The sequence below is a fragment of the Rhinolophus ferrumequinum genome, chromosome 5 (assembly GCF_004115265.2).
Source record: "Rhinolophus ferrumequinum isolate MPI-CBG mRhiFer1 chromosome 5, mRhiFer1_v1.p, whole genome shotgun sequence".
NCBI lineage: Eukaryota > Metazoa > Chordata > Mammalia > Chiroptera > Rhinolophidae > Rhinolophus > Rhinolophus ferrumequinum.
The window spans coordinates 26,741,139-26,765,694 of NC_046288.1; the positions used below are offsets into that span (position 1 = coordinate 26,741,139).

Consider the following 24,556-nt stretch of genomic DNA (forward strand, 5'->3'; position numbering starts at 1 on the left):
CATCTGAGACCTGGTCTTATACAAGTACATATAGAATGATTCCTTAAACTGCATATCAATATTTTATGTACTCTTTTGAATATATAATTTTTGAGTATTTGTTTTTCAATTTAAAAAACAAAGCTAGGACATGGCAAGAGAAAAATGGACACAGATTACTTACTGATTACTTATTGTGACCCCAAGATTACAATTTCCTGTTTTTGAAGTTGTTTAAAGTAAAATAGTCAAACTCATGTCTAATGATTGTATATTAAATAATTATACATTTACAATTACATATATAATTATATATACAATTACAATGAAATTTTGATAATATTCATTATAGTTGAATTATTGGGTCAAGGGATTTTTCCTCAAAATCTCAAGAGAACATTTAATTGTCTTTCTGTCTTCAGTTTGTTAATTATAAAATAGTGGACTCAAACAAAGGTACACACCTATTTCCAAGTTCTACTTCTGGGACAATTTAGAAGAACTTACAGATAAGTTAACATAACTACTCTGAACACCAAAATAAATGGACTTTAGAAATCCCCAACCAACAGTCTGGGATTTATCAGATTGTCTGTTTTACATGGTTACCACCATTTACACCCTAATTGTTTTAACAGAATTTTCAGGAGACAAAGCGCTTTGAAATAAGTCCCTCCACATCCAGTGACTGTTGTATCTACATGACTGCAAAACTTGAAAATTAGGAAAACACCAAAGCAGTATTACCCACAAAATAAATAGCAAAATTGGAATCTCTGGAGTCAACTATGGAACAGGACTTACAAATATATTGTCAAATTTCTTAATTTATTTTTAATAAGTAAAAAATTACTCAGTGGTACCGTACAAAATCAAATCATTAATTTTTGCACCTGGTATTTCAATCATCAACAGTAATTTCATGGAACAGTAATAAACAAAACAATGAAAAAAACTGTCATTAATTTCACCTAGGCTTTCCAGCTTAGTAGAACCAAACAGAAGAAATTAATGGCAATACCCATTACCTACAGAAAAAAAAAGGAATGACAGAATGGTTTCAGGTACAATCCAAAATGAACTTAATGTTTGTTGATTTTGTTTGTATGTACTAAAGCACTAATATCCATAAGAATTGATAGACTACTTCTAAATTCACTTTTGAGATGTGGAGATTTAGATCAAACGATAAGCAAGCTACTAGATCACAGTTGAAAAGCTACCTATAAAATATCAGTGTCATACAGCACAAAACAAAGTGAAAGTGGGAAAAAGGCTTCTTACAGAAAAGTCCTTTTATTATTCCTAGTCTATAAAGTTCCAAGTCATAGAAACCTGATATTCCTGGATTCAATTTTAAATAATATTAATTTTAAGCATTACACTTGCAATATGCACAATGGGAGAGGGTAGGATATGGTAAACAATAATTAATTGCTTATTTCAAAGGTAGCCATTTTCTTTAAACTCATCCTGTTGACTTCCCTCCACCTCCCAATGCACAGATTATCCTTTAATCATACAAATTCACCCTCTAGTTTTAAATACATTTTCCCAGCTGGATGATAATTCTACAAAAGAGTAATATAGCTGGTTGACAAAGTAATTTAACTATTTGTAAATGAAATATAAAGGAAAGTTAAGTAGATGGTATATAAGAAGATACCAAATTGGAGCAATACTGATGCAAATTTAGTTTTTAATTTATCAAAGTACCTATTAATGGTCTGAAGACAAGAGAAGAAAAGCAGCTAGAGGGAAACAACTTCCTGTGGTTATAAAATGCCAACTGCTTTAGAATACACGACAGTTTTAGAAACAAAAGGAACACTTGCTGTTTTCATTGAGTTTACAGTGCTGAGTGTACTTTACATCATTTTAATGAAAGCACTTATGTGAACATCTGCAATAGCTCATATCAGAAAACAGAAAGTTTCTAATAATAAAGACCTAAAAAAATAAATTTTTATCTTCATCAACTCCCTTTCTGGGAATGCAGAATAAAATAATACATTCCTCTTTAAAATAAAATATTAATTTCTTTCTGTCCAATAGGTTGCTGGAAGAAAAAAACATCGAGACTCAACTAGTGATGGTTTTTTAATTTCTATTTTTCACCTACTTTTAAAAAATACTCCCTTCACAAAACCTTTTAGTCTTATGTACTATGACACATAAGGTTTAGAGTTCCAAATAAATACAACAGCCACATTAGGAGACATATTGAAGAACAAATGATCAGCCACATTTCTCTGTTCACATTCATGGATTCTCTCAGAGGGTTGTCAGAGTCCATATAATACTGTTAACATGTAGTCCAAGTTAACATGTGTCATCTGACCTACTGCTCATGGCTTACAACACTGATGCTATCAACAAAGACCCTGATTTTTGGGAGACAGTGATGCAACAAACTCTGGTTAAACTAGCAAAGGTACAGGACAGTAAACCGTAACCATACAACTTAAAAATGTTTACTGTCCATCAACCGATACCATCCCTCCAATTCCCACTGGTATTAAATTCAAAACCTAATCGCAGGAGTTACAGGGTGCCCAATGCTATTTGTATAGAAAAATGGACCTCAAATACTAAATAAGAAATTCGAAAAATAGGATTAATTTTTTTGGATAGTTGCATTTGTTACTTTCAATTTCTTGATCTGTTATCTCTTCTGGTCATGGATACATATTTTTTCCTTCTATTCAGACAGACAGGTTAATACACAAATTTGTTGTAAGCATTATAAAATGGCATTCCAGTTCAAAGTTGCTCGTGATCATATCCACATATGATTCACTAGACAAGTATATACAATGTTCCAAAATGTTGTTTAATTCTTCAGTGTAGTTTCCTACTAGAATTTCCCTTAAATTAAGGCTTCCTTGAAGAGAAATCCATAGTATTATGAGCTGATTTTTTAGCTTCTGAATTAAGTGCATTCTTTCCAAAATCAGGTAGTCCTGGAGTAACTTTAAGACAACTTCTATTAATCAGTGTCATGACTAAAGTAGTATCTTACAGGAGGTCCAGGCAAATCTTCATCTCCATCAGTGTCTGGAGCAAATGACACAGTAAGATCCACGTATTTCTTTTCAGTAGAAGGTTTCACAAGTTTATGCATTCTAATAAAAATAACCAAAGACAAATAATTTGGTAAATTCTGTAAAATAAATTTTTAGCTGTCTATTGTTACCCAGAAAATCTGAACTTATATCTAGACTTTAATTTCATTTTTAAATCTAATACTCCATCTGCTTTCATATATTCATTTTCTTTTCCTTTTCTTTTTTTTTTTTTTGCTAAAAGCTCTGAACTTGACATTTACCTACCAGTGAATCAATTTGGACCACTGCTGGTAGTGATAAAGAATACAAACCAAGTGTTAAAAGAGAAAAACAAAAAGCAAACAAACCCCAACATATAAAAACCACAGAAAAACCCCAAAATGATTTTTGAAAGCAATGTTTTCAAAAAATGAATTCTCCTATACTCCTTATAAAGTTTGGAGGCATCATAAATACTTCTCAAGCATTTCTCTGTAAAGAGTAAAAAGCAAGCAAGATTTAAATCTTCAAACGCAAGCTGAAAATGTCACAATAAAAGACATTTTTGTTTCCCTTATATCCCATGTTTATCCTACTTACTAAAAAACCACTTAGGTTTTGCTATTGTCCCTTTTACTGTCTTAATTCAAGTCATCATCTATATGCCAAATAATTGCATTAGCTTCTAGCCAGTTGTCTCCTGCTATCTCCAATCTACTCTGCTGCCAGAATCCTCTTAAAATAAAATTTGATGTTACTCTCCTGCCTAATAATGTACCATATATCATGTACCTATCTCGTGCCAGACTCTGAACTATAAAATCTTTATAGCTTTCTATTTTACGAAGATATTTTGTCCCATATAACTTTTCATTCTTTCTACCTTCATTCTCACCACCTCATCCTTAAGTCATTCTAAAATACTTGATTTCCCAAATAGATCACGTATGCTTTTTATTATTAGCTACATGCCTTTGCACAATCTATCGCTTTTGCCTGACATAATCCATTTTCAAAGGTAGCTTCAATGAAACCTACCCTTAGCTAAAGGTTTGAGTTAGTAGTGCCCATAGTACTCTGTAAAAACCTTTATTATAATTATTCAATTACATTTTAATGATTAACATGTCACTTTCCTTTAGTAGACTGTAAACACCTTGAGGGCAAGGGCTATCTGATACAGATGTATGATAACAAAATATTAATTGGAGTGACATTTATGGACTATTTCTTACTTGACATTACACCACTAGCCCTTACTATTATTTTAGTGCTCAATAGTTATGGGCATAATCATCCCTATTTGTGGGTAGGAAAATAAGTTTCAAAGAGTTCAATAAGCTAGCTATTCAATATGACAAAACAAGTAAGTAGCTAGGCAAGGATGTGAACCCAGGTCTTTCTAAAGCCAAGCTTCTCTAGCCACTTCATAGGTACTCAATAAATATCTGCTAAATAAACAACTCAATAAAATAAATATTCACAGAACTATCATGTTGGGGTTTCAAATGTTGGCCAACTCTATAAAGCATTTTTGAGAATTATTTGCAGCATATTTTAAATTCCACTAATCAATACACTTCACGACACACATTCCAATCTCATCTAGGTAGTATACAGTAAAGGAATTCTAAATACTACCCTTAATTTATTCAAAAGATACTTAGGGACCGGAATGAAAACAAACAAACAAACAAAAACAATATAAGGCAAATTAATGCCTTAGCTAATATAACATTTTTTTTTAGAGAGAATTTAGACTGGATTATAATAAAAAATAGTGAATGACCTCATTAATTGATAATTATAGTTAAAGCCGACATATCTATTAAAGCACCATCATGCAGATTCATTTATTCATATGACAAATATTTATTTATTTATTTATTTTTTTTTTAAATTTATTTTTAATTTATTGGGGTGACAATTGTTCATATGACAAATATTTATTGATGCCTATTACATGCCAAGCATTGGTCTAGGCTCCTGAAATGTATCAGTTACCAGATCAAATAAAGATTCCTGCCCTTGTGAAGCTACTAGTCTAGTGAGGGAGACAGATAATAAACAATAAACATAAAATGTACAGGAGCTATAAGACAGTGATAAGTCCTACGTAAAAAAGTAGTGCAAAGGATATTGGACATGCTAGTCTGGGGTTGGAATATTGAGGGCTCAGGGAGGCCTTTGCAAGAGGTGCAAAGACCAGAGCTGAGAGTTAGCCAGTCTGCCATCTCAGAAAGAGTTACAAGCTGAGTAAACAACTAGAGAAAAGTTCTCATGCTGGACCATGACAGGAGTGTTCAGGAAAAGGAAGGAGGCCAGTGTAGCTAGAATGTTGTGAGCAAAGGGAGATTAGTACCGCGTTTCCCCGAAAATAAGACCGAGCTGGGCAATCAGCTAGCTCTAATGCGTCTTTTGGAGCACAAATTATTGTTTAAGACCCAGTCTTATTTAAGACTGGGTATAATATAATTAATATAATATAATACTGGGTCTTCTATTAATTTTTGCTCCAAAAGACGCATTAGAGCTAGCTGATTGCCCGGCTAGGTCTTATTTTCGGGGAAACACGGTATGAGAGGAACTTAGAGGGATAACTGGGAACCAGATCAGTCAGGGCCTTGCAGACCACTGTAAATGCTGTTTTTTTTGCTCCCTTTCTTCTTTTAGGTCTCTGCCCAAATATTATCTTAACAGGTATTTCTTGTGACAGGCAGAGGGAATACATAGACCACTCCACATAATATACCAACTTATCCCCTTACTCTGCTTTATTTTCTCCTTAGCACTTAACACTATCTAACATGTTGTTACGCAAACTCCTCAGGTAGGGCAGGGACTTTTGTTTTGTTCATTGCTGTATCCCTAATGCTTACAAAAGTACCTGGCACATAGCAGACACTCAAAAAAATCTGTTGAATAAATGAATGAAAATAACAATTTGGTATTTTCGTTTTATACTTCGGTCTCATAATCCTGGTCATTATGTTTCCACATGAGAGGTGGATCTATTTTCACTTGGTGTATTGACTAAATCAGCTTTCTAAGCCTCCTGATTGAAAAGCTAATCTGAACTACAATAATTTCACAAGGGTACCGTAATCCTATGAACCTCTCTTGAGAGGCAGAGCTTGGTAGATTCTGAGCTTGGTAGATTCACTGTCTTTATTACTGCCATTAGGAGTAAATCAAATACTTTTGTCTGAATTTTGATAACCTCTACCTCTAATCTCCCAGTGTGCATCTAGCTTGCATGTTTCAACTCTTGAGACTCTTTTGCATATGTTTAATACTTACGTTAACTTCAATCTTTTTGCATGACCAGGCATTACAGGAACATAAAGCATTTTGACGCCTTGTACCACCATTGTTGGCTCAATTCCGTACTTCTCCTAAAAGTGGATCCCCAAAAGAGAAACAATCAAAGCTCTGTCCAAATATAAAATGTTGGGTGACAGTTTTACAAACAGTAAAAAGGAAACAAATTTCTGCTAAATAACTATATAAAAATCTCAAATGAAATTATGCATAAAAAGTAACAGATTCAAAGCAACTAAGTGAATAAGTGTCTCACTTTGACTGCATTTATGAAATCCAAGAGGGTGAAATCTTCTTTTCCATGTATAGTCCATCTGTCCCAAATTGTAAATGATACTCCATTTCTGTTGTAGAAAAATATTCAGAAAAACATTTTAATTTTCTTCCCTTAAGTAATAATAAAACCCTCCAGAAGTCCATTATTTGTAATTTAGCTAGATAATAATGTAGGGGAACAAAAGAAAATACAACTTCAAAAATATTCCATAATCTTATTTCCCCATCACACCAACACAGGTAATCACTTTAATCAGTTCCTTGTTGATCCTTCCAAGTGTTTCATTATAAATCAGTATGTCTTAGAGAGAAAGTTGTTTCCCTGTCTCTCTTTTTAAAAAGCTGCATGGGTTTTACTGCGTGGATGGATGTTCCAGTACCCTATTACTAGACACTTGGATTGCTCCAATCTTTGGCTATGATAAACAATGCCAGAGTATCTTGTACATATATCATTTGAGGTAAGTGTAAATGTATCTGCAAATTTGAAATATAGTGCTATATTCCCTTTATCATGAGTTACACTATTTTATACTCTGATCAGTAATATATGAGAGTGCTTTTTCACACTTTACCAAGAAAGGTGTTTTCAAATTTTTGGTTGTTGCCAATCTGAAAAGTGAAAAATGGAGGTCCAGGGGAATCGTTTTGCCTTGTCACATAGCTTTTGGAATTAGATTCTAAATTACATGACCTATTAAACAGACACTAGAGTGCCTTCTAATTCATCTGAGTAATGTAGATGAAACAATAAGAAAGTACAACACTAAAGAGTGTGGCAGATTAAGTGTTGTGAGAGTTCCATGGCTAGTTTAGTTAGAAAAACCTCAAGAAAATGGGATTTAGACCCAGTCTTCAAGTGATGGTAAGGTTTTACACATATAGAAGAAAAAGAGATGTGAAGCTAGTATTTTTTCATTTTAAAACGTAGACATTTTCTTTCAGTCTCATTAGGCAAGAGAAATAGACCTTCATGCGTACCTGATTTCAGTTTTTCTTACTTCAGATGTCTCCGTAAACACTATAATGGGAAGGGCTAAGTTAAGGAAACAATTTTTGTAGGCTTCAAAGGGATAGCCACCAGCTACTTTGATCATCTCCAATGCAACCTAGATAAAAGAAGGTGATCTTATTACATAAACAGCCTAAAACTATTCATGACTTTAATTGCATCTATTTGATTTTCCTAAATCCTTCTCAAGCATTTCCCTGTAAAGAGTAAAAGCTACTATTGGACTGGCGTAATATAAATTTCTTGTAAGTCTCTTCACTTTTAGCATATTTTATACTTTCAAACTCTCTATCTGTTCTATATATGAACAAAGTTATTAAAAAATATATTAATTTGACCACGTAATCTTCCTACCTTGAAAGTAGACACTGGAACTCAAGAAATACAATAGTTTAAAGTCATTTGATATAAGAGCAGATAATTACACAGGTTCTAAGAATAACACTATATATGGTACAATATAATAACTAGGGCCATCCTAAAGATTCTGAATCATAAAGGACAGATGAAATTGTAAATCCGATCACAAACAGGAATTATACTTTTATTAAGGCAAAGAACTAAACTCCAATACAATCAAACAGTAAAGATTAGGGCAGTTCATTTAATTCAAGAAAATAGAGTACGGAGGATACAAAGATGATTAAGAGGATTATTGCCTGTAGGAAAATTGGACTCTATCTTGATAGTTTATTTTTATGTTAAAATGTTTGTATATCTGTAAAACCTCAAAATGTAGATTATTTTTAGAAATATTTAGAAATTTTAAATTATAAGATCAGTATGTATCCCTCCTTCTCTAAAATTTCTGAGGGACTGGTTGGAGATAGTATAATGGGAGAAAACAGGAAAGAGGTGATGAAAAAGAAGCATTCTCATTCAAAGAATAATAAACTCACCAAGCCAGACACTGCAGCAGTGGATGTTGCTATAGCAGGTATAATTTTACCAGCTATGCGCTTTGTTTTGAAACGGTCAGCTGGCTCAATGCTATACATTTTGGCACGAAGATTTGATGCAGCTGTGATGAAATCTAGGTGTCCACTACGATCATCATCTTTTTCAAATGTAAGGGCTGCCATATGAAGGTCACCTGATCATAACAATCAGAAAAAACAAAGTGTCCTATTAAGTGGTAAAGGTTTTACTAGATAAAAAGCAATGTGGGTTTACTACTATTAAAGATTTCAGTCATGTTTTGTTTTTAAATGATTGAAAAACACAAGAAAAATCCAGGAAACTGCAGTTATTGAAAGACATATAATGGCTTTAATACCACTAAATTAGAGAAGTTTCTATATTAAAAAAAGCCTTTAGAAAAGTAACAAAGCCATATACTATATCTGCTATTAAGTGTTTTACAATAAAAAGGCAACATTTGGTATTGATCGCAAATGAATTCCAGAAATACTATTCCGAAACATTTTGCCATTAATAACTAAGAAATTGGTCAAATAAAAATATGGATCTTTTTGAAAGATCAGTGGTTCCCAAAATCATTCTGTAGATAGCTGCAGTTTGATCTGTGATGAAATGTGAAAGTAAGAAATGACAGTACATTTTTTTCCAGAACTGTATTAAGCTGAGATAATTACCTTTTATTTGCAAAATAAATAGTTGGCTAATCCAGTTTGTTATTCCTGAATTTTACTGATCTGTGCATAAAACCCAAAAATTTGGCAACTGCTGATTCATGTAATAAAAAAGTGGTAAGCAGGTCTAAAAACATGAGCTAATAGCTCTGCTTTTAAGGAATTAAAAGTTTGGTTCCCCCAGATTTAAGATATCAAGAATGTATGCACGTCAGTTTGTATTCTCTGTGTGTAATTATGGGGACTAAGAAGCAGAGAGAAAAAAAAAAATCTGTCTATGGTTTTTTATCCGAAAATGACTTAACTGGGTTTGTCTAAGGGTTAGTCTCCACAAGGACTCCACTTTTTGTTCATCATGTTAGCCATAAATTAAAAAGCAATCACACAATAGAATTTCAAGGACTAAAATAATCAGAACAAAGCAGACTTACATTTTAGCCTTTGAGGATAGGGAGAAGGTGGAGAAAATTATGAATTTAATCACAGTTAAAGATACAGTGCCTTTTATATGATCAAGAAATCAACTACTATCATTATTATTGTTGCTATTATTTAATCCCACAAGCTGTTGGTGGAAAGCTTAGTAAAAATAAAAATCTCTCCAGTTCAAAACATTTTAGTAAAGCTCACTTTTGGTAGCTTCATTAGATGAAATAGCCTTTTCCAGTTGGAAAACAGCATTCCTTTCATCTTCACTGCTGACAGGAACATGGTCTGGTTTCCTTGCTGTTTCATCTGTTTGAACAACCTTTAAATATATGAATATATGTTCATTAATGTTATCACAATCTGTACCTAATTTGGTTACCATATCTGTTTTATCAAATAAGGCACAGAGAAAACATTCCCTCTTTCTAGTTTAATTGGATTATTAATCATCATGGTCCAATGTATTTTACATCTTCCCTTAGTAGGTAATAGTATAGTTTGTTTTCTTTATTTTCTAACTCCGAACACTGACATCTAAATTCTATGATAATCTTTTTCTCAGGGATCTTTATCTTGTTCTCTTGAGAACCTCAATATGTCTAAGACAAACTTGCTCATAGTGGGTGTTAAAAATATTTACTGAATAGCTTGTGAGATCTGAGTTCATATGGATCTCTTTTAAAATTCCACACTAACAAAGTTAACATTAACCAACAGTTTGTGAGTCGAACAAATCTACTTTAAACCAAACAGCATAGCTTTAAACTAGTGCAGAGCTATTTTCTGTCTCCAAAGAAATTGTAAAAAATCTATAAAATATATAATATGGGCATCTTTTCAGTATTTATTGATTGCTGACAAGTAGTTCTGTCCGACAGAATCTGTCTTCCTTCATACAGATGCAGGGCAACACATACAAGTAATTTATCCTTAAGAAATTACTTAGTATTAGACATTCTATTAGGGCAGTGAAGTTAATTTTCTCAAACTAAGAAATCATCAATAATTAAAATATTATTTCTTATTAAAAACACACCTAACTCATGTTTATACAGACTAAATATTATTATAATATTGAAAAAATATTAAGAAGTCAAGGAAGCAGAAACTTTTGTTTGCTAGAATGTCTCACTGATACTTTTGGCTGTAGCACCCGTTAACTAGAAGTGCCAGATCATGAAGCTTCGGTGTGAGTTGCTTCAGGGAGCTGTGGAAGCTTACAATTCATGTTAAAAACAGCTAAGTTGCTCTGGATAATTTGTTACACCAAAACTTTGATAAAAAAAGTAACTCAGGCCAGAAAACACACTGAAGAACAATAAAGACTAGTAAGTTACTGGTGTATGTTTCCTTGGCTAATGTCTAACAGTTTTGCTTATTAGAAACATGCGCTAGAAACCTTCTTTATATAGAAATGCTGTTTATCCTTTCTGTACTTTTAATAAGCTGCAAGTCATGAACATCCCATTCAGCAAATCATGTGCTTGTATCTACTGCTTACAAGTTTTTCTTTTCCCTAAAATAAAAATGCAAAGTGGAAGACTTAGACACACTACTACTTTCTCAAATTTTACAAGGAAGCAGACATTACTCCACATTTTCCAGTATAGCTAAAGATTAAAGGAAGAGAAGGGCATTTTATGATTTTTAGACTGCATACAAAAAGGTATATAATGAATATGTGAATAAAATACTTAATATTTTCAAACTGTCCTATTTACCCTGTCTAAATTTCATGTTCCATTTTTATTATTACTCCCTATCTCTTTCTCTTTCCAACATATTTGCTTGGCAAAATCCCAACCTTGTTATATCCAATTTTCCATCTATTCTACAGTAACACCCAAGCAGCTTTTTATCCAGTCACATTTACTGGAAATATATTAAGTGGATTAACATTAAGTGGATCCTCAGTGCTGTCTCACAATTCTACTATATCTTTTAATTAAGTGACTTCACATTCCCCTGGGCAATTATTTCAAACCTTTTCTCTGCACAAACTTCCTTTATCTTTTTCTCCCCTTCATTCAGACCTACTAAGTAAGCTTGTTTCTTATTTCAGATAAGCTAACAATCATTTTTTCTTTCACACTTCAATTCCAATCTCTTACAAGTCCTCTCAGTTACTGCAAAATATACACAAAATCCAACCCCTTATCACAACTATTACCTACTCCTATTACTTCATTCAAACCATCACCATCTTTTGCCTATAATCTCCTAACAGCTTGCCCTGGTTCCTTTCTTTTGTCTTATATAATCATTCATAACATAACAGCCAGAGTCACCTTTTAAAATGTAAGTCAGACTATGTCCTCTGCTTAAAACCCTTCACTGGCTTATCTCATAATAAAACACTAAGTACTTATCATAATCCTAACTACCCTTTCAATCTCACTGTCTACCATTTTTCTCTTGCAAAGTCTCCTCCACTCACTCAAGTCTCTGAAGGCCTTTCAAGGCCTGCACTTGATTCCACTGTCTGCATTGTTCGTTCACCAGGTAACACCATAGCTCCCTCCCTCACTTCCTCCAGGCTTTAGCTCAAAAAATACCTTTCCCTTTTTATCCCATATGAAATTACACCAACTCCATAACCCTTTATTTCTTTCTCCTGTTTTATTTTTTCTTCTTAGCACTTATGCCCACATTGCAATATTATGTAATTATTGGCATTTTTTTTCCTAGGCTACCTCTGGCCCATTAAAACATAACTTCCACAAGATTAAGGATTTTGCATTGTTCATTCACTGCAGGATTCTCCAGGGTTAGAACAGGACTTGATACACGCAGAAGTTCAATAACTATTTGCTAAATAAAAGAATTTCTAAACATACCTTGTTGGAAGGTTTGAATTCCTGAATCTTTACTTTGGAAAGAATATTCAAGAGGCCATCTGTTGATAAATCCTGTTTTTAAAAAGTAATTTTATGAAAAATTTATTCTTTTAATTCTGAATTCTCACTAAAGCTAAAAACATCCTATAAAAGATCATTTATCATACTAAAATATTTGAATAATTTATCATTTGACTAGACAATATCCATTTATGACATTTATCTTTATTTCTATAGAAATATCAACCATAAAGGCCGGGAGGAGGGGGTGGTATGTATGAAAAAGTACTTATTCGTCAACAAACCTGAAATCTTAGTTCCTTCCACAAATTTTTATAAAGGTAGTTTTAGGACTGGTGAGTATCAGACTAAGTGCTTTGAGATCAGGGACTATCTCTTCATTGTTTAACAGAGTTCCCTGCACAAATTTATTATATACTCAATAAATAAAATAAGTACATGGAATTCGTATCTTCAGAAGCAGGAAAATATTTAAATGGTTCATGAAGAATTTGGATGAATTTAAGGCTATCAGATCCATATTCATTAAGAAGCTGCTTAGGAAAAACTGAGACATACTGCGTTTGAGGTCCCCTATAACACTCAGCACAAAATAGCCACTCTTTTTAAAAAAAAGAATACCAGACCATATGCCACTATTTTTACCAGACATTTAAAGTATATTTTACTATGCATTAAGTCCAAAAAGAATTAATCTACAATAGGCATTTTTATCAGGATTCAAAATAGCTAGATCCAATTTGGATCTGGATCCAAAATAGCCAGTGTGAATCATGGATCTGTTTCACATTTCCTTATTCAGCCATTGTAAAAGTATAACAATTTATTTAGCTCTAATATGTAATGGTGAAGGAAAATTCACTAATACAAATCTGCCTCTCAAATAAAACTGTATTAGATCCTTTAGATGTCAGTCAATGAAAATGATGTCTAAGAGAATGAGTATGATGATAAAGGTTAACAAATGTCAAAATGGGGTAGTATTTTCAAATTTCCTGAAAAGTATATACTTTAATATCATAAAATAAGCCAAACATGTTAACAGAGAATCTCTAAGGAATATTTTGAAATTGCTATAAAATAGTTCCCTTTGGATTTTCAGAGTAATTACTGTTTTTATTGCAATTGCAAAATGAATTGTTTTTTTCACTTCTTTTTCTGAAATTTCATTGTTAGTATATAGGAACACAATGGATTTCTGTACATTGATTTTGCATCCTGCAACTTACTGTATTTATTTATTGTTTCTAATAGTTTTTTTGGTGGAGTCTTCAGAGTTTTCGATATAAAGAATCAAGTCATCTGCTCATTGTCACTAAAAAGTGACAATTTAACCTGATTTCCAGGTTGGTTTTTCAGAGTAATTATAATAATTCAAGTTAATAGGTTATAAATGTTTTAAAAATAAAGTACGACTACTTTTACAAATATTTGTTTCACTACTTACATTTATAAAGAAAAATTTTACTTTCTTCTACCAAGTAATGTTGCAACAAGATTTATCTTCTACTACCATGTTTCCCCGAAAATAAGACCTAGCTGGACCATCAGCTCTAATGAATCTTTTGGAACAAAAATTAATATAAGACTGGGTCTTATATATGACCTAGCCAGACCATCAGCTCTAATGCATCTTTTGGAGCAAAAATTAATGTAAGACCCAGTCTTATATTATATTAGACTCGGTCTCATATTATAGTAAAATAAGACTGGGTCTTATATATTATATTATATAAGACCCAGTCTTATATTAAAATAAGATCGAGTCTTATATTAATTTTTGCTCCAAAAGACGCATTAGAGCTGACGGTCTGGCTAGGTCTTATTTTCGGGAAACACAGTATGTTAGAACGGATAACAATACAGCAAAAGAAAAAACTTTTATCAAAGAACAATTCTAAGATATAAAATTTTGATGATAAAATTAGCTGATGTCATCTAATTCAAGCCTGGTTTTGTATAACTTTCTAAGCTTGAAGACTATCTTACCTCTTTTGTAAATGGAATGCAATAGATTGCAGCATATAATTTTGCAGCATTCAGAAGGAAACTGAAGTGCCTTTTGAAATTAAAAAAATAAAATAGTGTAAATGCATAGTTTCAAAAATGTTTAATTCATCAGAAACTATAGTCTTTAAAATGTTGAACAAAATGACCACAGAATTTTCGTCAAAGGATTATTTTTTTTTAAAAAATTAGGCAGTGAAATTCTGATCTAGACCAAAGCATTGCAGAAGCTATAAAAAATCATTAGAAGTTTATCCTCATAAGCACTAATATTCAGTTAGTGATGATGACGACTATGGGGATACGAGTTGTCAGAAGAACAAAAATTAAGACTAGTGAAAGAAAATTCATTTTAAGTCATAAGAAAATATTATACATTTGGTTTTAAAAAGTATATATCAGGTTCAAACTAAGCAAATGAGTTTGTTTAAAAACAAAGAAACTTTGATAGGAGAAGCAGTTAGAATAAGGTGACTGGAAGCCTAAAATAAACACAGATAGTTTAACAAGCAAAATTGTTAAAAAGTGTTAAATTGAAATGTATTCCTATGTGTGTGTGTGTGTGTGTGTGTGTGTGTGTGTGTGTGTGTGTGTGTAAATAAAGCATATATATAATATGGACAGATATACAGGTACTCACTCAAAGATCAACTCCTTTGAAAATTAATTTGAGATTATTCAGGGAGATGTTTAATAGTAGTCGTCATTTTTACCCCCATATAACTAAAGTTTCTTATATACTGGCTTCACTAAATAGAAAAACAACTGTTATCATTTACTTTTTATGGAAGATGTGTACTTTGGTTTCACTCTAGAAAAGATAAAGTAATGAGGTTATTTACCAGAGAGAGTAAATAAACAGATAGTGTAGAAAGAAGGGCTGTGACTGGCTTGGTTGGCCAGACTATGTTAACTCTTAGATTAACAAGGATGCAATAATTCAACATTAAAGAGTCTGAGATTTTCACCCAGTAATGTAAACCTATACACAGTTAAAATGTTTACAACATAGAATGCATATAAAACTGGATATAAATACTTACAAAGGCTCATTGAAATCAAATTTTATTGGACAGGGGGGTCTCTTTGGTGATTGCCAAAACAAACCTAACAAAAGATACAAATATTATTTTAAATGTAGGCAGCCAGCAGTAATTAAATTTTCTTCTCAACACTTGCTTATACTTACTGCCATCTTTTAATCGAGTATCCAGAGGGAAACAGTGAAGAAGCTGAAGAGCCTAAAGAAAAAAATGAAGTTAAAAAAAATTAAAATGCATAAAAAAAATATACAGTGAAGTCTCCTAGCTATTTCTGTACTCCATCTGTCCATTCCATCACTGCCCCCCATACCTGGAATAATCTGTATTGTTATTTTTAAATCAATACTTATAGTTTGTGTGGCACTGAAAAAAATAATACAAATGGAGATACTTCAAAATGGAGTCTGAGCTGCCATCCCAAAGGAACTGCCTTGCAGGACTTACTCCTCAAACCTTTGGAATATTAAAACTGTACAAAATAACCCTTGAACTGAGCCTAAAGCACTGTATTCCAAACAACTATTTGCAAAGCTGATAGGAAAAGCAGACATTATGACTACCACACTGAAAATTAAACACATTTTCTAAAATTAGCATCCTTTGTTAGTATCTGCATCTACAGAAATCCTTTCCTTAGTTTTTTTTAACAGCCATAAAAATTCCTTCCTTCTATTAATTATTCCACTTTCCCTTCTCATAAATACCCTTTGCTTCCAAACCATCTGGGGAAGGGTGGGGTTATAGATGAAAATAAGATTATCTATGAGTTGATAATTGTTAAACCTGAATGACAGATACATGAGGATTATTACATGAGGGTTCATTACACTATTTTCTCTACATTTCAATTATTGAATTTTTCCATAATAAAAAGTTTCAGAAAAACCTACAGAAGATAAGGACTACAAAGAGTTCTTAAGATTTTGAAACAAGAGGTCATGGTAATCACGGGAAGAATAATTTGAATAGCAGTGGGGAAAGAAGACACCTTACTGGATGAGAACTTGCCAAAGGTGAGTACAGACCACTTTTCCAAGAAACAGAGCCAAAAAGGAAGGGAAAAGCAGGGATAAGCGTAATCAAGAAACTTTTTTAAAAAGATGAACTTATTTTGTATTTCAATAAGTAAAAGCCTGAAGAGAGGGAGAGACTAAAAAGAGTGCAGGACATATCCTAGCAATTGTAAGTAACTGGAGGTAAGAACAGTAACTATATTTAGTGAGCATTTATTCGCCAGGTTCTGTTCTAAATGCTTTACCTGTGTTAACTTATTTGATCTTCATCAATACCTGATTGTTAGGTCTCTGAAAGTTAGGTCTCAAAGACCTTAACTTACAGACAGAGCCATGTCTGCAAGAAAACAACAAAATGTCTGCTGGCCTGCACCTGCAGACAGAGACAAACTTGCAATAACAGAAAATGCCACAAAACAGCTACTGGCTTACAGGCAGTCAGCATTTTCTGTTCAAACAATACTACCCTGTTGGCACAGCCCCTATAAAACCGTCCATACCCCCTCCCTCAGGGCTGCAAGTCTCCTTTAGGCATGCAGCCTGGACTGTAGCAGTCTTTGCTCAGTCCCATACACTTTTCTCTCTAACAATAAAAACTTTCTTAACTTGTCTGACCATGCGTGTTCCTTTAATGGCCCACCTATCACTTATGAATTAGGTATCAATTTATTGTCCCCATTTTACAAATGAGGAAACAGACACAAATGTGATTATCAGATATGGGTGGGGAAGGCAAAATTCCAACAAAATTTCTGACTGAATATCTCTATTGTCTCAGTCTCTTGCTTTACTCTGAACAACAAACTACTTTTAGACTATTGATGAAATATATTCCTTATTCTCCAGAAGGAACCTCTATCTAAAAATCAATTTTGCACACAGAAAGACAAGATCAGTTAAATGCACAACTATCAAGCCAATGGGTGAAGTTTAAATGCATTCTTTAATCAGTAACATTCAAAGAGAAATTAGTGGAGTGCGCAGCACTTGTTTTCACTTAATTTACTACTTATTTCTGAAAAGCTTCCTGAAAGAAAAGAGTAGGTATTTCAGGTCAATGAAATTAATTGGTAGTAATTAAATGAGCCAAGGTCAGAACTTTTCTTAATTTTTTATAATCCACACTTACCTTATGGTTAAAATATTTTTCAAACTTTAATCTTGCTAATTCTACACATTGGGACCAACTTCTAGGTCTTTTGCTAAGTAACTTAATAACTTGAAAACAGCCTTCTAGACTGTGTCCAGTTTGTATCTTCTAAAATGAGAGAAACAAAACAAACATTTCCAATTAAACACACATTCCCAGAAGTATTAGTCAAAGTTTGAAGTGCCATCTCATGTGTCTTATGATTTTATTTTTTTCACCTCAAGCTCTTTGTCCTTGCCTTTCTCCTTTCCCTCTTCCTTTTCTTTCTTCGAGGGGAAACGGGAAAAGATACCACATGAAATTTTAACTTTAAAGGTTCTTGTCTCGCAAGTGATCCTCATGTCTTGCTAGCTATATAATTACATTATTATTAAATATGTACTTACTATAAGAAGTGCAAGAATAACATTTTGTACTAAAAAGTTGGCATTTTTTAGTACAGGATTAAAGTAAGAAAATATCTTTGAAGTGCCCTCAGCATGAGTAATAAATCTGAGATATTACTGTCCACTAGTGAAAGTTTCACTAGAACTCAGGTGAACAAGCTGTTTTATTATTTGCAGCTCTTTTTTAACTGTTATAACATCCTTATTATGTTGAACTATATGAAATGCTGTTCTGTGGATCAAACATGGTTAAATATTAGCAATTCCATATAGTTCAATCAAACTAAAACAAAGGGTCATTTGTGACCTGCTACTTTCAAGATTCCTCATGTACTTTCTACGAACAATAATGTTACAATGCCTTTCTAAGGAGGTAAAATGAACCATTTGTAGGCAATTCGAAAATAAGATTAACCAGATACAAAGGTTAAGTATCTATTAAAATGTATTGATTTTTACCTGCAAGACTTCTTCTGCAGATGCATAGGTTTGCCAAAATTTGTTAAACAACGCAGGTTTGTGGGAAAAGGAACTTTCAAACTATAAGGGAAAAGAGGGGGAAAAGTTACAAACAGAAGTTTATTTAAAAGTTGGAAATAGTTTCTTTTCTACTACGAAAAAAATTCCTTGAAAAAAGATCTTTTTTACCTTATCTCTTGCCCACTGTATAGTATGCTCGATAGCAGCTGGAAAGGATTTTAGAGTACAAAATGGTATTTCCTCTTCTGGAGGATCCCGCTAATTTATAACATATGACAATAGATGGTTTAAGAGAAGCAATGACAATTTTTTATTGACTGAATTTACTTGAGTGTTTTAAATTTAAAACCATTAAAAAACTAAATTCAAAAATAAAATAAATCCAACATTTTTATATCTTCTTTCCTAGGCACTAAGAAGAAAAGTTGATTATTTTCACACTTAACCTATTTGTTAATAACATAACAACCAACATAAACTCTATTATCACTTATTATCTGTGCATTCATTTAGTACCATGTAGTACTCATGGTAGACTACCATATATAATTCATTTTTTTCCTCTAAGAATCAAGGTTACATTAAAAACTACAACAGTCTCTACTATGAAAAGAAATCAAGAATCCCCAATACAGTGCTCAGCATACCATGAGTTTCTCCATGGAAAAAAAAAATTCAGGAGTATGATTATGTCCTTGATGCTTGGTAGTTTTTTACAGAAAGTGTGTATTAAATAAACAGCAAACACTTATGTTATCTTATGTGAAAAAGTACCACGAAGAAATCCCTATTACATTACAGGCTACATCTGGCCTAGGCTTACTGGTTTACACGATCTAAAATGACTCACTTCGTTTCTTTTTACTTGAAGATTATGTTTTAGTTTGTTGATCTATGAAATACAAGCCAAAGAGGGAAGCCACAAGAGTACTAAATTCTGGTTTTTGAGTATAAAATGAGAGCATATAGGAAAAGAAGGTTTGGGAAAGATATAGTATAATGAGAGAATCAAGGGAATTTTTGGAATTCTGTAATATTGCCTTCTCTGAAAATTTTCCAATGACACCCAACATATCATGATTTCCTCCATCTAATTAACTTCAAATTAAACTTACCAATTCTGTCTACTATATTTTTTTATTATATAAACTTGTGATTTCATGAGAGTAGTTGGGGAAACAAGTTTTATAAAAATTTTGCAATTTTACTAAGCCAAATATTTTCATTAAATAAAGGTATATTTACAATTGTAAAAGAAGTATACTTCTTTCAATTTTACTTCAGTTGATGTTTTTTTAAATCCTAAGGCCTACTATTATTTCTTAGATCAGTGATTTTCAACTCTGGCAGCATCTCAAAATTAGTTGTGGGGGTTAAAAAAGATATATCTATATCATTTATATACACTATTATGTATATAGATGGTTTTATTCTCCCATGGAAAAACTGATTCTTTAGTAAGATTTTAGGGGAGTAACCAGTAGATAGGTTGTTACAGAACTAATCAAGCAGCTCTGAGAAATACACAGTAGACATAAGAATAAGATTCCAAAACAGAAAGATTGGGGAAGCTAAATCAAAGTGGTTGACTGATGAAGACAAAAAAATTTTGAGCTAGAAAGAAGAGAGACAATTACTTTAAAAAACTGTTTCACTTACATGACTATTATAGGATTCAGTCAAATGAGGTACAATAACTTCAGTGTGTCCCTTAGTGCCCATTGTTCCAGAATCCAGGAGGGGCCGCAGATTTGCTAGGCAACGGCTATTTGAAAAGATAATAGGTAATTAACATAAAAGTGATCAATAACAATATAAGTGTAGGAAATCGTACCACTTTCTACCAACCACTTCACACATTGATCATTTCTTGATGGTAATATTTGGAAACAGACACATTTATCAGCAAACAACTTATTCATCATTTCCGCCTCCGTCCCCCCAACAAAATCTGTTGTTCAGTCTAGTGATTTTTGTCTCTACCTTCTGCTACTACCACCAAATCTGGGGCTTCAACTTGTTTTCCACTAGGTTAACTGTTAACTGTGTTATCCTTTCTTCTCTTGCTTCCTATTTCTTCTTTGGTTATTTTCGGGCTACAAATTCTATCCCATTATATCTTTTCAATGTTTTCTTCATCCCAAACAATGTATCTTCTTAATATTTACAATACCTATATTCTACACACTTTAATTTTTTTAAGTGTTTCTTCCCTTCCTCTGTCCAAGATTACAAACTTTCCATTACATTCTCAATTGGTAAATTTTCCTCTTTTAATATATCTGCTCTAGAACCCTAACAATAAATAGTCATATAATGACATAAGAAAAATTATGTAAGGGGTATACATTATAGTCATTCATTCATCTACTTATTTAACAAATATTTACTGAATGACATTATGTATTGGGCGTTGAGGATACAGTGATGGAAAAATAAATGGTCCCTAAAGAAATGATTTAATGAGGAAACAAACATTACATAAATATGTATATGAACTTCTATGAAGGAAAAAGCTTAGATGCTATAAAAGATTACCATGGTAGATTCTAATATAGAATTGGGGGTTTAAAAAAATGCCTGTTTGAAGAAAGACATTTAGGCTTCAACTAAAGGATGAGGAAAAAAAATAAAATAGGTGAAGAGTTAAGTAGGGAAATTTGGGGGTCAAGAGTTCTTGAACAAGATAAGCAATTTCCTGAGGCTGATGGAGAATATGTGCAAGTCACTGAGAATAAAAAAAAAAAAAAGCTAGAGTACTCTGACTTGATACCCACCCCAGAATTGATTTACTCATCATTTTCTCAATATCCCGAGAGTTCTGCCCTGCTCTCTTTTTTCTCTATCATCTTACATTGCTGGGCAGTGTGGTAATTACACTTTAACATCCTTTAAAAAAAACATACTTGCAAAAATGTGAATACCCTGTAAGACCTGAAAAAAGAAACGGGTAACGTGTAGCTGGAATAAAGGGAGCCAGGAAAGAAATAGGTAAATTTTAAGCTGTAGTAGTGGACAAAGGGCAGATACTCTACGAAAAACTTTGAGGTCATTTAGAGATTTTGAATTTTATCTTAGGTATAATGGGAAATTATCAGAGGGTTTGAAGAGTCCTACAATAGGACCATAAAGAACAATAAAAAAAAAATCAGTAACTTTTAAACAAATAGGCATGGAAAATAGAAGCGAAAACAAAAGACAATTCTTTATGAACTTGAATTTCAAGAACATACCTGTCTACATATCTCCGGGCTTCCACATTATCTAATGCTGTAATAATTATATCTTGTTTAGTATAGAACTCATCATTATAAGTAGCCTCAGTGGCTGGACATACTTTCTTGAAGTGTGCATCTATCTTTATTTGAGGATTTATTTTCAGGGTTGCTTCAGCAGCAGTAAAGCTTTTAGGTTTCTAAACAAATATCAAAAACAGAAGAAATAAATTTAAGCAGAAAATACAGGCTATGATTGAATTTACATATTCTTATCACTCGAATATATGTATGAGGTGAGAGGAATGAGACCAATTTTTAGTTTGTGGAAATTATATTCACTGTAGTTATACTACATTTAGTAGTGCATATTAGTCTAAATAATTTACCCAGTGAAATCTAAACAACCTCTCTTTTATAGCTAAGCCCTTTAGTTCTTAAAATATTAGTTAAAAGTCCACTTAAAATAAAAGTGTATTTTTTTCCCTAGGTATGAGGTTTGAACTGGGTAAGTGCCTAGAAAAAAACCCACATGCAGTAAAATATAAGAAATCCAAATTCCACAGAAAATGAACTCTAACAGGTATGGAAATCTAATTTGGGAATGAAATTTTTTAAAAATATTACTATTTCTGGATGGAAATATTTTTTAAATTATTATATGTTTTAGTTTTATAATAAAAAGAGTACCCTAAATATAATTCATTCTTTAGGGTCATTTCAAGTGTCATCAAAGTTCATTTGGGAGTACTGGCTCTGACACTAAATATCTATAGACCACTCTGAATACACGCATCTACTTTTAATGGTATTTCTGTCTCTTCTCACATTGTTAAAATGACGTTTTTACTTCTCAGTGCTGTCAGTGTACATACAAAGCAGAAACTTTGTTAGATCTCAGTAAAACAAGAATAAGCAGGACTTCATAGTTCTTCTATAAGTAAAATACACAAAGTAAATGAATATTGTGACATATATTTTAGTTAGGAGATACTCTGTTACTTAGTTCTTTATATTTGGAAAGGTGAGGCAATTAAGTTAACCATGCCACCTGCTTTAGTTACTGTTCTGTTCAGGACATTAGTTAAGCTTAGTGAACTATGAGTTGTTTAAAAATATAGTGAAAAAAAGTAAAAGCAAATTTGCTTGACTGACTAAACTACTTCTTTTCTTGACTTAAATATTTTGATCTATAAAAGAGATTGACAACAAGCATTATTTTACAATAAAAAGTGATGTTAAATAGTCAAACAAGATCAAAAGAGCACAAAATTCTAAGTGCTGAACTTTACCTGTTTTGTAATAAAGACAAAGAAACAAACAGGAAAAATTTGTGATCTTTTAATATTTCAAATTGTTTCTATACATATCCTTAGTTTCTAAAATTATACATGTGGACTCACTGCGGTGATCACAAAACAAAAAAAATACTGCCCATTTGGATATGAAAACCACTCAGCTTTTCATATACAAAATCAAAACCATTATTTTACATCAAAAAATAAGTATATAGTTTCCCCATAATCATTCCCATTACTTGATAATTTGAGAGATTCTAATAAAGAATGATATTATGCTTGTCAATAACATTATGCTTGTCATTTTTTACTTATAAAAAGTAAAGTCTGTTTTGTATAACACAACAGATGATTTAAAATTGAAACAGAAAAACAACATACCTGTATGTGATGAGGACGAAATAAGAACTGTCTATTCAAGTTGGATTTTTCAATCAAGTCTGGATCTGTAACTGTAACCTATGATCAAGAAAAGAAAATGGCTGATATTACATAACAAATAAGTTTAAATCTATTTTGGTTTTCTCAGGATGACTAAAACAATTCCCACAATTTATTCTGAATTATTTTGGCTGGTAAAAGTTATATGAATAGAAATATTCCAAATGATTACCAATACTACTCTTTTTATACCTATACTTAATGTTTAGCATAGGAACATGTCAAACAAAACAGTTGAAACCAACTGCAATTCCTGCTTAACACATTTTTTCTATTTATAACAAAATAAGAGGCGAAAACCTTACTATCGTATTTTAGAAACATGTAATACATTACCCATAGAGGAGCTAGCTCTTCTTTCTTAATCACTTAAGCTAGTATTTGTACACAAGATTTGATTAAAAGCAGTATTTCTCAGCGTGTTCCAGTTGTTAGATGTTGACTGGTGTTCACAAACATATTCATTCACTTTCTTTTAGTTGTTATTTCCCTTATGTCACTGTTTCTTTTGTTTTCAACACTTCTATGTAATTATGTGCTAGAGGGTGTCTTTTTTAAATATAAAAAAAGCCAAATAAAAAATATCTTTTATCAAAAAAAATTAATATATAATTATTGTGATTACTGATATAAGGCTTTTTTTTTCTTCCCACCTCCCCCAACTCAACTTTTTATCTCTTCCACATTCTTTTGTCTTCTACTGGATTGATCAAATTTTCTTGATTCCAACTTCACCTTCCCCACAACTGAACTAGTTTGGTGGTTAAACATCTATATACTAAAATTTTTAACATGAACCTGTGACTTAAAAGCTAATCAAAATATCTTCCTCCTGAACAATTAGAAGATATATGAATTCTACCTTCTATTTTTCATGTTATCAAGGAAGGTTTTACTTCTTTTTAAGCATTCCACTCCCAAATCAGACCACATTTTAATTAAAAAATTTTAAAATCAATCTAAGAATGTTGACAAATGCCTCTACTTACCCTTGCTTCATGTATTACTC

At 32.2% G+C, this 24,556-nt stretch overlaps 1 protein-coding gene across 2 annotated transcripts in view; it reads right to left on the reverse strand.

Moving 5' to 3' along the window:
* Positions 1–797: 797 nt before the first annotated feature.
* The window catches only part of UBA6 (ubiquitin like modifier activating enzyme 6), a 72,417-nt gene continuing 48,658 nt past the window's right edge, over positions 798–24,556 (reverse strand). Inside the window, exons 18-33 of one of the 2 annotated variants that reach the window (XM_033106358.1) lie at positions 23,488–23,565; positions 21,827–22,008; positions 20,253–20,358; positions 18,762–18,851; positions 18,573–18,653; positions 17,707–17,835; positions 15,711–15,762; positions 15,565–15,628; positions 14,504–14,573; positions 12,494–12,565; positions 9,858–9,975; positions 8,535–8,728; positions 7,605–7,732; positions 6,604–6,691; positions 6,327–6,421; positions 798–3,104 (exon numbers count right to left, since the gene is read on the reverse strand). In XM_033106358.1, the coding sequence (XP_032962249.1) occupies positions 2,969–3,104; positions 6,327–6,421; positions 6,604–6,691; positions 7,605–7,732; positions 8,535–8,728; positions 9,858–9,975; positions 12,494–12,565; positions 14,504–14,573; positions 15,565–15,628; positions 15,711–15,762; positions 17,707–17,835; positions 18,573–18,653; positions 18,762–18,851; positions 20,253–20,358; positions 21,827–22,008; positions 23,488–23,565 (1,683 nt within the window). In that variant the 3' untranslated portion in view covers positions 798–2,968. The remainder of the gene's footprint in view (positions 3,105–6,326; positions 6,422–6,603; positions 6,692–7,604; positions 7,733–8,534; positions 8,729–9,857; positions 9,976–12,493; positions 12,566–14,503; positions 14,574–15,564; positions 15,629–15,710; positions 15,763–17,706; positions 17,836–18,572; positions 18,654–18,761; positions 18,852–20,252; positions 20,359–21,826; positions 22,009–23,487; positions 23,566–24,556) is intronic. The other variant, XM_033106359.1, reaches the window with a different exon arrangement.